General features: G+C 54.2%; 2 protein-coding genes across 2 annotated transcripts in view; one reads left to right on the top strand and one right to left on the bottom strand.

Annotated features, from left to right (window-relative positions):
- The window catches only part of EXOSC5 (exosome component 5), a 9,832-nt gene extending 1,343 nt beyond the window's left edge, over positions 1-8,489 (bottom strand). Inside the window, exons 1-5 of the mRNA XM_058709667.1 lie at positions 7,875-8,489; positions 3,894-4,007; positions 3,352-3,473; positions 1,745-1,885; positions 565-654 (exon numbers count right to left, since the gene is read on the bottom strand). Of these exons, the coding sequence (XP_058565650.1) occupies positions 565-654; positions 1,745-1,885; positions 3,352-3,473; positions 3,894-4,007; positions 7,875-8,022 (615 nt within the window). The 5' untranslated portion in view covers positions 8,023-8,489. The remainder of the gene's footprint in view (positions 1-564; positions 655-1,744; positions 1,886-3,351; positions 3,474-3,893; positions 4,008-7,874) is intronic.
- The window catches only part of BCKDHA (branched chain keto acid dehydrogenase E1 subunit alpha), an 18,581-nt gene continuing 12,444 nt past the window's right edge, over positions 8,480-14,616 (top strand). Inside the window, exon 1 of the mRNA XM_058709647.1 lies at positions 8,480-8,627. Within this exon, the coding sequence (XP_058565630.1) occupies positions 8,520-8,627 (108 nt within the window). The 5' untranslated portion in view covers positions 8,480-8,519. The remainder of the gene's footprint in view (positions 8,628-14,616) is intronic.

Raw genomic sequence — 14,616 nt, 5'->3', positions numbered from 1 at the left:
CCCAGACCTCTTGCCTCCCTCGCGGTGAGGCAGGTGGTGAGGGAAGGATTTCAAGGGCCTCTCTTCCCCACTTCACAGGCTCTCTCTCAGAGGGGAAGAGAGGAAAAGAGAAGGTGTGGGCTTCAGGGGGCAGATTAGTGCAGCTCCAGGACTGTGGACCATGGGATCAGGCATCCTGATTGCTGGAAGAGGCCTCAGCCTGGAGCTTGAGAATTTCTGAGCCACAGGCCCTGTGACACCAAATCATGTAGAAAGCTGTGGAATCTGGGACCGCAAATCTTGACCACATGTTCCTCGGTTCATGGGAGGTCCAGGTTGGCTGTGCTCTCAGAGACCAGAGCCCTGGAACTCTGGGTGTGTACGGTCTGAGCAGGAAGGTGAAGGGCTTTCAATGCCTCACCTCCCCATCTCAACCAGGGCTCTCTTCTCTTTTCCACTCATTACTGGAGCTTCCTTCAAAATTCCCACAAGGGGTTCTGGGCCTACAAGGTTTGACAATTCCTTCTACGTAACAAAGGGGATGCAAGGAAGGATCTGGCCTTCACCCCATCTCCACCCTGGTACCTCAGCATCCGAGTAGAGCCCCTTGGTGGTGGACATCAGCAGCTTCCGTTCCACACTGTCGAGGGCAAAGGTCAGGATGGCCCGGGCCTCCTAGAGACGAGGGGTAGGACACCTGGACTCTCCCCCCAGGCACAGTCTCAGTTGGTGCCAAATAGGGCACCTGCCCTTCCCATAGCCACCACTCCCCAAGTGTATCAAGTGTAGGTGTCTTGTCTAGGCACCGTCCCCGCTTCCCTGGGCAGGGCTCTTGGCCTTTCCTTCTGTAGAATCGCTTCCCACACCCCGATTCTACCCACATGGTTCCAACAGGGGCCTCCAAGCACAGTACTCCTGTCTGTAGGGGCAGCCACATGCCCCCCCAGTCATTACCCAGTACCTCCTGGCCCCCTGCCTCCCTCTCCAGCCCTGTGCCACGAGGGCTGGAAGCCGACACACTATTTCCCAGACTCCCCTGCCCGTCAGGTGTCCCTGGTAGTCTTGGGGGAGGCCGAAGGAGGGAGAGCCGCATCCTGTCCTCGCTCCGATAGAAGTGGATGCGGTGGCTATGGCAGTGCCCACTGTAGCTGTGGAGGCTCTGGGGACATCGGCTGCCAGGGCAAAGCCAGGATGCCTTGTGTGCACCCAAAACCAACTGTGACAGTGTCTCCTTATAGGCTTTTAGTCCCTGGGTATCGCCCTCCTTCCTGTTTGCTCCCTTGGCTCTTCAACATCGTCCGAACCAGCTTCCTGCAGTACATTCCCCGATACAACCCCAAGTGGCTTCTGCTTTCCTGACACAATGCGACCATCATAGTACTGGGCAGGTAACTCAGAATATCCAGAGCCCTGGGCACTGTGAATCTGAGCCAGTGAAGAAAAGCACAGACCTTTAAGGGCTGGTCACAGCAGCAGGCAAGATGCTGGCCAGAGAATGAAACCAATACACACAGGACAGCAGGGACTGAGAAGCAAACTCAAGGAAATCCTTAGGGTGTCTGAGACCCTGGCTCTAGCGGACCTATGTCTGGAGTTTGGCACTGAAGGTAGATATGGGTCCCGGCTGGCATTCTAGGACTTGCCCCGATGCACAGACCAGAGCTTGCCACTGGGACTGACGTGCTAGGAGCCAAGCGTGTGGGGGAAGTGAGGCCTAGAGGAGTATCTGCTCACAGCCTTTCACCACCCTGGCCTTCACACCTACCTTTTCCTGCTTGGCCGTGGGGTCCAGCACGAGGGTCCCCTCAGCGTCCAGAGCACAGGTGACCCCACAGAAGAGGGCCCGCATGGGCACACCTGCATCCACCAATGCCATGCAGGCAGCGTTCAGGCAACAGGCCAGGAGCTGGGTGCCACGGGCAGAGGTTAAGAAGTATTTCCACTGTAGGGACGGCCAGCAGAGTGTGCCTGTGTTCCACCTACCCTGTCAGGGCTTGTGGCCAACTGCACAGGCTCATCACAGGAAGGCAGTATGGCACAGTGATTCTAAGTGGTTTAGGGATCAGGTAGCCCTGGGCTCCAGACCGGTCTTTGCCACCTCTCAGCTATGTGACCTTGAACAAGTGACTTACTCTCTCAGCCTCAATCAGGGGTCGGAATGGTACTCAACAGAGTTGTACTGAAGCACGTGCCAAGCGCCTTCAGGGAAACTGAGGACAAGGAGGGGAGAAACCTTCCACAGTCACATGGGGAGTGGCAGGGTCAGGCCCAGAGCCTGGGATCTGGAGGCAGCCACCACCAGGTGACAGACTGGCAAGGTGACAGAGGGAGAAGGGAGGCATGCCTGGGCCTGGAGCCAGACGACCAGCCCTGCCTCAAGTTTCCTCTAGTCTCTGTCTCCAGCCCCACACGGTGGGGAAGGGTCCAGCTTTAGGATCAGTTAGCCCCAGATCTGCCCCTCCATTATTTCCCCTCTGGGCTTCAGTTTTCCTTCTGTGAGACGGCCTGCCCCCCCCCCCCCCCCCCCCCGCCCCCAGTTGCCCATCTCTGGTCCTCAGCCCCAACCTCAGGGATCCTTCTAGGCCGAGCTGCTGACCCAACTGCTCTGCCTGCTCAGGACTCCCCTAGCACTGCTCAAGGTCAGGGTGGAGGTCAATGGCACAGGCTTTGTAGGTAGTCAGGCCTCAGCTTGAGTCCTGCCTCTGCTGCCTTCCAGCTGTGTGACCCTGGGCAAGTGACTTCCCCTCTCTGGGCCTGTTTCGTCACATGAAACATGGGAACATAAGAATACCCATCTGCTGGGGCGCCTGGATGGCTCCGTCGGTTAGGCGACTGACTTCAGCTCAGGTCACGATCTCACAGTTCTTGAGTTTGAACCCCGTGTTGGGCTCTGTGCTGACAGCTCAGAGCCTGGAGCCTGCTTCGGATTCTGTGTCTCCCTCTCTCTCTGCCCCTCTCCTGCTAGCACTCTTTCTCAAAAATAAACATAAAAAAAAAAAAAATAGCCATCTACCAGGGCCCCTGGGCTCTAGGAGCAGATGACTTGGGCTCAAATCCTGGCTCTGCAAAATACTAGATAAAAGCTAACCTTGCCATGCCTTAGTTTCCCCATTTGGAACATGGGGATTATAGTGGCACCTATTTCTTGTGCTGAGAATAGTAAGCAAGTTAATATGTGTAAGGCACTCAGAACAGTGCCTGACACATGGTAAGCACTCAAGCTGTGTTTGCTATTCTTCTTCAAGTGGGTGGCTGTTAAGCATTGGGAGGCCTTCTGGTCAACACAGGGCTTGCTCGTGGGCATCAGCAAAGGAGGCAATGGGAGAGATTCTGAAGGACTTCCTGGAGGAGGCAGCCTGGGGGGAAGGATACAGAGCCAGCATCACTGACGACCTGCAGCACCACAGTAATGGAGGTACGGGGGTGCAGCGCTCCCAATACCACTGCTTCACAAGTGTTCCTGATCAGCCGCTCCCGACTCTTCTCAGCGACGCCTGGGGAAATCAGGGGTGGGGTGGGGTGGTCAGGCTCTTCCCTTCCATCTGGCTCACCTTCCTCCACATGCCCCACCCAAGCCCTCTGGGAAGGGCCTGCCGGCTCCGCTAGGGTTGGTGCAGGACCCTGCAGGGATGACAGAGGATCCCCAGTGGGAAGGAGGCAAGGCCTGACCCATACCCACTTCATCCCTGCCCCCTCTGGCATCCAGCAACAGAGCCTCTTGGGGGAGGAAAATCCCGGAGTTCCCTCCCATTGAACCCAGACCCAGGGGTGGGGGTGGGGGAGTAAATGGGGGGAAAACAGGTTAGTAGAAAGAAGGGGAGATGGAGCCAGGAAAGACAGACTAAAGTGGAGGCAGAGGGGACCCTGGGGACAGTGGTGAGGAAGAAGGTGGAGATCCCCCTGGGTCCAGTTACCAGGCAGCCCGATCTTCGGCCTCAGAATCACCTCCAGGGTGGCCTTGTTGAAGATCTCTTTGCTGACCTTCACCTCGGCTGGTCCGTATACGCCCGCAAGGACCGATGTATCCCCTGGGGAGACAGCACGGGTGGCCTCGCCCACATCCCGCCTTCCTCTGGGGTCCCAGTGCGCCACGCTGAGCCGGCTGGCCAGGGTGCCCCACGCCACCCCCCAGTCCAGCCCACCAAGTGCTGGCACTGATTCTTCCAGCGTTTGCTTCACTCACTCCTCTGCCTGTGCTTCCTCACCTGTGAACCGACAGGATAACGGCGCCTCCCTCCCTGAGTTCTGAGGACTAAATGACATAATCCGTGTAGAACACTCCCGACACTGCCTGGCGCACACGACACTGCCTGGCGCACACGGAGCGCGCAGCGCAACGGACGTTCGCTGTTGTTAACTTCAATAGGAGGTTCCTCCCGAGAGCTGACCTTCCTCCTTCTTACTGCAGCTGGTCTTCTCAACTCCTTCCAGAGCTTCCCCCAACCTGGCTCTCTTCCCTCAGGCTCGCGTCCCAAACTCTGCAGAAGTCAAGACCCCCGAGAGAGGGACAGATATACCTGGGAGTGATCCCGGGGGGGTAAGAACAGGGGCCAAGGAGGTTAAGACCCAGGAAACAAAAGCCTGGCGTCTAGTCCTGCAACCTTGGCTGACTGTGCTCACTTCTCTGGGTCTCAGTTTTACCATCTGCAAAATGAAGAGACTAGACTACACCAGTGGCTTCCAAACTCTTCTCACCATAGCTCCTGATAAAAAATATATTTTACAGTGTGACCCCAATCTCACGCAAACATGTGTAACCTGAACAAAGGCCTCACAAAACAACTCTTACCGTCACTGCTTTGCTACACTCTGGTGTTTTCCACTCTATTCCAGTTAATTTTATTTATACTTGTAAGATTTTATTTCTTAAAAATGTTTGTTTATTAATTTTGAGGGCAGACAGAGAGAGAGACAGAGAGAGAGAGAGAATCCCAAGCAGGTTCTGTGCTGTGACTGCAGAGCCTGGACACAGGGCTCTATCTCAGGAACCGTGAGATCATTACCTGGGCCAAAATCAACAGTCGGATGCTTAAACGACTGAGACATCCAGGCGCCCCCTTAATATTTTGTTTTAAGGAATCTCCACACACCCCCCACCCCCCACCGTAGGGCTCAAACTCAAGACCCTGAGAGCAAGGGTCACATGCTCCACTGACTGAACCAGCCAGATGCCCCTACTCTATCCCAGTTAAAAAGGACCACTAATGAACACAGCCGTGGTTCTCAACCCTGGCTGCACACTGGAATCACCGGCGACCTAGAAAAGGTACTGCCGCCCGGGCCTCTCCCCCAGAGATCCTATTCAACAGCTGGGGTGGAGTGCAGGCACCAGGAGCCTCAGAGCCCTGCGGGTCATTCCAGGGTGCAGCTGGGCCCGCGGTCTGCAGGGGGAAGAAAGAGCGCTGGAGCATAGCTTCAAACAGCCTGCAAACAAGCATCTCCGCAGCTGCTGCAAACGGAGAGGGGCCAGCCTTAGCAGGTGCACGGTGGATTCTGGGCCTCAGGCTCCGGGAGAATCTGTCCTCAAAGGGAAACTTATCTACATAGAACGAGATCCACACTGTGGTCTTCATTCTTGCTGCCTGGGGCCTCCACGAACCTAGGAGTCCCTCCTTCTCACGGACATGGCTCCAGCAATTCTCTGGATCCACACCTGTTTTCAACTCCTCCGGCATTTATCTGATCCCCTTCCAAGCAAAGCTCCCAAAGACCTGTCTCTTCTTGTGCTCTCTTTTTCTTCTCCTCCTTGACCCCTCCACTCCATCCGAACAGCTCTTGACAGTGACAGAAGTCCAGATTGTCCCCCCACAGGTCTGGGAGGACGGATGCAGCTGGTGGACGGTATGCAGCTGGTGGGCCCTTACATCTCAAACACTTCTCTGGGCCCCAGGTGAGTGCCCTCTCTTGGTTTTCCTCCTCCCTTCCTGGCTGCTCTTCTCAGTGTCTTTTTAAAATTTTTAACGTTTATTCATTTTTGAGAGAGTGTGAGTGGAGGAGGGGCAGAGAGAGAGACACACAGAATCCAACAGACTCCAGGCTGTGAGCTGCCAGCACAGAGCCCAACACAGAGCCCGACGTGGGGTTCGAACTCACAGACCATGAGATCATGACCTGAGCCGAAGGTGGATGCTTAACTGACTGAGCCACCCAGGTGCCCCTTTTCTCAGTGCCTTTTCCTGGCTCCCCACAAGTTAGAAGACACAGGTTTTAATCCTGTAACCTCTCTTTTCCACCTACATTTATTTTCTTGATTTCATCCCATCAGTAGCTTGAAATACCATCTATAGCCAGAGGGTTCCTAATTGTATGTCCAGATTGCATCTCTCTTCTGAATTCCAGACTTGTATGTCCTTCTGCCCAGTCCCTATTGTCCCTGTGATGTCTACCGGGCACTGCAAACTTAATGTCCAAAACTGAACTAGTCTTCTCCCAGCAAAGCTGATTTTGGGAAAAATCCTTAGTGTTATCCCTCTCTCTCTCATACCCCAACACCGAACCATCTGCAAATTTTGTCAGTTTTACCCAGAATCTCATCACTTCCATTCCCACTCTGGTCTGAGCCACCACCATCGCCCCCACTCCCCTGTACCTCAAAAGTCAACACTGCAGCCAGAGAGATTCTGTTAAAATACATTCAGATCATGTCACTCCTCTGAGTAAAACTTGGGAGCAATGGCCCCCAGGTCATTCACTAAGCCTCAAATGACAGGCAGTCCCCCTTACCTCTCTCCAGCCTCCTCACTGCTCCAGCCACGTTGTCTCCTAACTACTCTTCAAACACACCAGGCAAGTCCTTGCCTCAGGGTCTTTGCCCCTGCTGTTCCCCACACTTGGTATGCTTTTCCTCCTGATATCTTCAGGGTTTGCTCCTTTACCTTTAGGTCTTTATTCAGATGTTACCATCTCATCAAGGCCTTTCCTAACCATCCTATTTAAAATTGCACCCCTGGCTGGCACACCCTATTCCCCTTCTCTGTATTTTTCTCCGTAGTATTTTCCTTAGCTAACCTTTTGTCTGTTTCCCTGACTAGAAAGTAAACTGTTAAGCCAGGGATTTAAAATACTTTTTATCGACATATTCCCAGTGCCTAGAACAGTACTTAGCGCAAATACATATGTGTCCAATGAAGGAATGAATTAAAACAGGTTTTGTACCTGGGTAGAAAGTAATGCTTCTAGTGAGGAGACTGAAGCATTTACAGGGATGATCCTTAGGCCTATCTCCAGAGGAATATTTACCTGGGTAAGGGAGCGGAGTCCAGTTTGAGATGCATTTGGATAGGGGAAGGGGACATTTACCTAATAGGTAAGACCTGCCCCAAACTTAAGCGATATTTACTCCTATAGAGAGATGCGTGTCCCAAAGAGATATTTATCCCAGTGGTGGGGAGGAAAGGGGACATCACTCTCAATCTGAAAAGTACTCAGGTAAAAGACATGCCACGGTCCAGAGAGTAATTAAGTCGGTAGTGGTCATCTGCCAGTTTAGAGGTATTCACACATATGGGCAGGTTTGCCTTAGCCTAGGATGTAGGGACCTAGGGTGTGTGGGGTGGAGGTGGGAGACGAATCTAGTCAAGGGAGATATTTATTTTGGTGAGGAGCTTTTCTCTATTCTGGAATATTTGGTCTTACGAGGAAGTCTGCTCCTCTCTCATCTGAGTATTTACCAGAGTGGCGATGTCGTTTCCCTTCTAGTCGGGAAAGAGAGATTATTCTGGCATATCCGGTAGTATCCACCCGGGTAAGAAGAAATGCACCGGTCCAGGAGGCACATTCACCAGCTGGTGTCCAGGAGAAGTGGCACTCCTTTGCATGGTACCCTGTAACCTCCTAAAACAAATACAACGTAGCGAACGTGGCCGGGGCAGTATTTACCTAGGTTAAGTTCTTACCTTGCAGGAAAGAGGCAGAGCCGTCCGGCCGGGACAACAGGTTCTGCTCACAGGCAAAGTGCCGGAGACTGCAGCCTGGACCTCGAGGACTGGACTCTGCTCCAGACTCAGTACGCATCTTGGCGTCAGTCTGCATCACCCCCTCCATCACCCCAGATCCCACGTGCAACTGGGACGCTCACTTCCGCGCAAAAGCGCGCGCTTGCGTACAGGCTGCGTATCCAGTGCGCACGCGCCTATCCCGGGCGCCGGGAGTCGCGCCCGCACGTGTCTCCGCGTTTACTAACAATCTGGCCCCTCCCACTCCCGCCTCGCAAATCCTGGAAATCCATTGGAGATTAGAGGAGAGCGGGCGGGCCTTGGCTTGGGCTCGTCCTACCCGAGGCCCCCGGGCCCTAAAGGCCTGAGGCTCTGGTCAGGTTGCCCTCTTCTTTGCCTGTTACAGAAAAAACTAAGATGAGGCTATAAGAGTACTTTTGGCAAGCTAGATTGTTTTGTCCACTCATACCCGTGTCCAAGAGGCCGAAGAACCAGTAGGTTGTGGCTTCTTGGGAGGATGAGGCTAACATTTGAATCAGGTTCATAAAGGGGCAGCCTCAGTCTAGGAGGGGAGAGGGGCGGATCGCTGAGGAGTTGTTAGCGAAGATGGCGGTGGCGGCTGCTGCGGCGAAGCTCCGGGGCTCGGGTCGAGGCTTGGGCCAGGCTGGCGTCCTGCTCCTGCGGCGGCTTGGTGCTCGGGGGCTGGCTAGATATGTGAGTTCCCGGGGGCACTGGGAGCTTTCCCCAAGTGAGAGTAGGGATGTCAACGCCGATTTTAGGGTGTCAGGTCTGTGCAGGGAGCGAAGGAAGGGCTGTCACAGAATGGAAAAGGTCTGGAACTACTCGGAGAGGACACTCGGGAACAACTTCCTCAGGAGAGGAAAAGCGAGGCAGCTCCATTGTGGGCCCCGAGGAAGGGAGACAACTTGGAGAGAGGGAGTGGGTTCCTCATTAGTTGCCACCCATCCCCACCGGAGGCCGCTTGGAGGGGCACGGGAGGAAGGCGAGACGTTTCTTCGCAGGCATTAGAGAGTGAAACTGCCCGAGGAAGACACTTTCTTCTCGGTAAGGGTCCCCCCTCCCCCTTCCAAAAGGAGGAAAGAGATCAGGTCCCCCAGCGCGGGCTTTTATAGTACTCTTCATTTCCCTGTTCCTTTACTACTGTTCTGATTTTAGAAATAATTGCGTAACAAAGTCTTTTGATCCTGTGTCCTTGATCTAATGCCAGAACAGGAACCTTGTCCGTTTTTGTCACTCAACACAGGAGACCAGGCGATCAATAAAATTTTGCCGGATTAACTAAGGGAGAAGAGGAGGGAGAGAGATCCAGACAGGGCACCGCCTTGCCCACGTTTCTGAGTCGCACTTGAGAAATGCCTCAATTCTTTTCAAAAGGGTTAGAATCCCTTTGGGTTGATGCTGCTGATAGTAAGTTCACACAGCAGAGATCTAGCTGGAAGCCCGTTTAGAGGGAGAGAGGCATTGGGCTGCGGAAGAGCCATGAACTAAAATTTCACAGATAGGAGAGTAATGTTTCAGAAAGTGAGTTCATATTCCTAATCACAGCTTTCCAGCTGTGTGGTCTTGGGCAAAGGACTGCTCCTCTGGATCTCTCCAAGGGGATGCATTTCCCCCTTTCTAAAATGCTAACAGTGACCACCTCATAGGGTCGTAGTAAAATTCAAATGTGTCAAGTGCTAAGACCTGAACCTGGTATTTGATAAGGGCAATAGCAATGTTGGTCACTGTGGAAAGTGAGGGTGGAGGGAAGGGACAGAAACTGACCTTGGCGACCAGGAGAAGAAAGGAGGTGACCTTGAGAGGACCTGGATTGGTGAGGGCCCTTGTAGGGAAATCTATCAAGATCTTGTGGGGTTGGGTCTGACCCCCTGATCCCTAATCCTTTAGTAAAGGAAGATAAAATCTGTGGGAAGACCCTTCAGGTAGGAGGAGGGTGAAGAGGATGGGCCAGGGGTGAGGGGAGGGGACATAGACTGGAAATGGAGTCACTTGAAGCAGGTAATTCTGAAAGGGCTGCTGGAGCAGGCTGGGGGTGGGGCAGCCTCCTGCCTTTGGGCTATGCTTTGTGGCCTTTTTTTTTTTTTCCCTGAGCAATCAGATCTGCAGGGCTGATCTCAGTCCAAATAGTCCATTGGCTGGCAGTGGGGAGGACTGGGGCAGAAAGTAGGGAAAGGTCATTTATGGCTGATTAAATCTTCTTCCTTCCAGGCTCAGTCTCCCTGCTACCTTTCTCTCTTGATTCCCCTTCTTTATTTTGTGGGGGTATAATAGGATGGGGGATTTTTTTGGAGCAGCTCTTTCAGAGTACCTACTTTTTTTTTTTTTAGGTTTATTTTCATTTTGAGAGAGAGAGAGTGGGAGCAGGGGAGGGGCAGAGAGGGAGAGAGAGAAACCCAGACAGGCTCCCATACCGTCAGTGTGGAGCCTGATGCGGGGCTCGAACCCACAAACCGTGATATCGTGACCTGAGCGGAAACCAAGAGTCCGACGCTTTTAGAGTTCCTGTTTGTTCTCCCCCACTTTTATTTCTCCCGCTTGCTTTTCTTTTCTTTCTAAGAATAAAAAGGAGCCTTTTTTGCTTTTTTTTTTTTTTTTTTTTTAATAATTTTTTTTTCAACATTTTTTATTTATTTTTGGGACAGAGAGAGACAGAGCACGAACGGGGGAGGGGCAGAGAGAGAGGGAGACACAGAATCGGAAACAGGCTCCAGGCTCTGAGCCATCAGCCCAGAGCCTGACGCGGGGCTCGAACTCACGGACCGCGAGATCGTGACCTGGCTGAAGTCGGACGCTTAACCGACTGCGCCACCCAGGCGCCCCAAAAGGAGCCTTTTTTGAGTGGAGGGAAGGAGTAGGAGCATTTAGTTAAGGCAAATTGTAGACCCGGAGCTGCCCACTAGAACATTTTGCGATGATGACCGCGTTCTAGATTTGTGCTGTCCAGTACAGTAGCTGCTGGCTACACATGGCTACTGAGCACTCAGAATGTGGTTAGTATGGCTCAGGAACTGAAGTTTTCATTTAATTTTCATCAGTCTAAATAGCCACACGTGGCTGGTGGCTGCCGTCTTGGGTGGTGCAGTCTTTGCGGATCAAGGCAGATCCCAGGGATAGTAGTTTGGGGGAAGGTTGAAAGGCTGTGTTGTAGTGGATGGATGGGTCGTGGGGCAGGCTGGGTTGGGAGAAAGGCCGGGGCTGCCTGACTTCCATCTCTGCCTTCTTGCCTCTCCTTTCACCATGTTCTTGACTGAACACCCCGTTGCTCGGGAGGTGTCTGCCTGATTCTCCCTCCCTTCCCCCTGCAGTTGATGGCCGGTGTTTTAGTGCTCAGGGAAAAGAGGAGAGAGGCAACTTAATTGTCAGGGAGTCCTGAGTTGGTTTCTCAGCCACCACCCCAAGAAGCAAGTGGGACCCTGTCCAAGTCATTTCACTTCTCTGAGCATAGCAAGTGGGGTGACTGGAGTCTCTACTCTTGGAAGTCAGGGGACACCTTGAGCTCAGTCTGTGTGAATTGTCAGGGATGTTGTTTCTCTGACCCCGCTGTCCGGGGGCAGCCTGTTGGGGACTCCAGTGCTCTAGTGCCCTGTGCAGTATCTCCAAGTGGCGGTGCCCAGTGTGTGTTGAGGCATGAATGGAGATGGTCATTACTGGTCTTCTAACCGTATGGGTCCATCTCCCTCTTGGCTGGTGTCTTGAGCTTCCCCCCCCCCCCCCCCCCCCCCGCCGCCCCCGGATTCTTTTTTTTCACATCAGGAAGCCCTTCGTGGTTTACACACCGTTATTATATGTAATACAGTCACATGCCAAGGTATTGGTAGTTTTCTCCTGACATGAGTGGGGAAACTGAGGCTCACGGGGTGAGGTCTGAACTTGGAGTTCAGGACTCTAAAGCCCCGTTTCTCCTCACAGTACCAGGCTGCCAGGAGAAGCGATTGGGCTTCGGTTTAAGTCTTGCAGTATCCTGCTCCATCTGGTCTTGGCACGTGTCCCCAGCTTCTGCCTGGGGCCCTTGGGTCTGGTGAGATGCTGGTGTGGAGGCGCCAGCCTCAGCCTCCCGTGCCCTTCCCTCCCTGCGCCTCAGCCCCACTGGCCCTTTTTCCCTCCTGTGGATGAGCTCCTTCCACCTGAAGGCCTTTGTAGGACTATGGTCCTTTGATGTCGGCTGACAGGCCACTTGCTCGGAGAAGCTTTCCTGGCCCCAACACCAGTGTCCACCTGTAAAATGGGGCAGCGGCAGTACTTCTCTCAGAGAGATGGGAAGGTGAAAGGAGATGGTTCCTAGGAAGCAGTTACCACATTTCCCAAGCACTCAGTAAGGTCTCAGGAAATGGGGGCTGTAATTTTTCTCCAGGGACAGTAAATCTGGTATGGTCAGGAAAGGTTGGCCTCCCTCAGGGCCTTCCACTTGCAGTGCCTCGGGGGGCATAGTGCTGCTAAAGCCCCTGGGTTTGGGGGGGCCCTGGCTCCCTCGATACAGAGGACTCGGTTAACCGGCACCATCCACAAAACCTTCCACGGCTGGACCCCACCTTTCTCTCCAGCCTCCTCAGGCAGCTGTAGTCAGGCTGGCTGGCTTCGCATGCTGACATCACCCCTTATGATCTCCCTGCCCTTAGACGAGTCACTTAACCCCCCTGAGCCTCAGGGCCACCCCTGTTGTACTGAGGTGAGACAATAGTGCCTGCCTCACCGGGTGCGGAGAGCATATTGGCACCAGGAAGTGTGTTGTGTGGCCCCGACTTAGCTGTTGTTACTAACGAGTTACTGTTATTAACGTGCTGCAGCCTTACTGGTCCCCAGGGTCCCACACTGCCAGGCTCTCCCCTCTTGCCTCAGCCTTGGTAGTTCCCGGGGACTGACGCCTTCCTCCCCCTAGCCTCTGCCTGGTCACCCCTGCTGGTCCAGCAGGTTGGCGTGACTCCCCTTCTCCAGAAAGATTTTCCTCATGTGCCCTCTGATGCTGGTAGCAAAAGTTCCCCCCTAGAGCCATAGCAGGTGCTCTGTACCCACGTCACCCCAGACCTGTGGTAGTAATTCTTGTCATTTCCACAAGGGGACGCAGGTTCAGGGAGCCAAGGTGACGCTGCCGGAAAGGGAGAGAGGCCCTCATGCTACCCTGCTGTGTGGCTGACCACCAGTCTGTCCTGCCCCCAGTTGTCACCTGTGTGTTCAGTGTTGTCACCCATCTCACTCTCTCATCTCCAGCCTGTACAGGGCCCCGCGTGGACTATTTGGTAGCTACCTGCTAGACAATAGCGATCATCAGATATGCTTGTTAGCTGCTCGTAATTGCTGAGTGTTCGTTATGTCCCGGGCACTGGGCTGAACACTCCGCACACATTGACTCGTTTAATCCTCCTGGTGACCCTTGAGATAGTTACTCATCCCACTGTTCATGGAGGAGGAAACAGGCTCAGGGAGCTTTAGGTACACAGCCAGGAGGCAGCAGGCTACTCCGCTGGGAGTCTTAACCTTAGCCTTGGTGCCAGAGGGAGTGGCTCCATGGGGGCACCCCAGTACCTGCAGGGCAGACCGGACCACCCAGAGCTGGCCTGTTTCCAGTGTGGTGGGAGGGGATGTGGCAGCAAGGCTTGGTAGCCTCTGCCATTGTCAGTTACTGGCCACCGGCACAAACCCACCCCTGCCCCCGCCAAAATCTGAGGAAAAAGTAGGTGGAGTCACATCCTTCCTCTGGCGTTTTACCACCCCTCCCATGGATTGCATTTCCTTGTGGCTGGCCTCTCACCCAGTCAGCTCGGTAACCCTGGGGTAGGTACTCCAGCATCTCCTCGGGCCCAGGAAGGAAGGTCCCCCTCCCCCAAGCCCACAAGGCCCCAGTCCAGAGCGGGGGTGCGCCGGGGTGCCCTGATGGCGGCTCTCCAGCCTCTGGAGGCAGGCAGAGTCCTGTCCTAACAGCCCAGTCTGTTCTCAGCCTGTAACCCTGTCCTCTGCCCCCTGTGGGCCCCTCACCTAAAGCCCTTGTCTTCCATGGTCTGTCTTCTGCTATGGTCCTGTTCGCGGTGCTGCCCATCCTTCGCTCCAGCTCTTCCCAAAGTGCCAGCCACTTTGTGTTCCCCGTTTCCTACCTGTCAGATTTGGGTTTTTTCCCTTTCTACCAAGCTCATAATGTGTCCCAGGCCTGTGCTGAGCCCTTTGTGTGTCTCAGGAACTTTTCACAACAGCCCCATGCAGCCTTCTTACAGATGAGGAACCTCGCAGGGACAGTGTGTTTTGCGTAGAGCTACTGGGCAAGCTAAGATACCGGCACCCAGGTCGGTCAGCCTCCAAAGCCCGTGAACTTAACCGCTCATTCATCCGTCCCTTCAATAATGGCCTGTTGAGTGCCTGCTGTGTAAACCAACCCAGACAGGCTCCCCGCCCTCCGGGAGTTTGTGATTTGTGTGGGAGGCAGACAGTTGATCCTCTGGGTGGACGGAGAGGTCCGGCCGTGGGTGCTCAGCAGGGGGACGCCCGGGCTGCAAGCGCTCAGCCGCTTCCCCTGCGAGCGGAGGGGAAGTCTGCCATGCTGTTGGCAGGCTTGGACCTGCCCTGCCGTTGAGAGTGTAATTTCCTCTATTTCCTCACAACCATAAATGCAGATAAATGCACTGGTGCTCACGCTCCCCCGCTGGATCCTTGGATGCTTCTCCGCAATTAGAGGAGGAGGAGTGGGGGACACACT

The sequence above is a fragment of the Neofelis nebulosa genome, chromosome 17 (assembly GCF_028018385.1).
Source record: "Neofelis nebulosa isolate mNeoNeb1 chromosome 17, mNeoNeb1.pri, whole genome shotgun sequence".
NCBI lineage: Eukaryota > Metazoa > Chordata > Mammalia > Carnivora > Felidae > Neofelis > Neofelis nebulosa.
The sequence above is the reverse complement of the archived record's forward strand: the minus strand, read 5'-3'. Positions and strand labels throughout refer to the sequence as shown.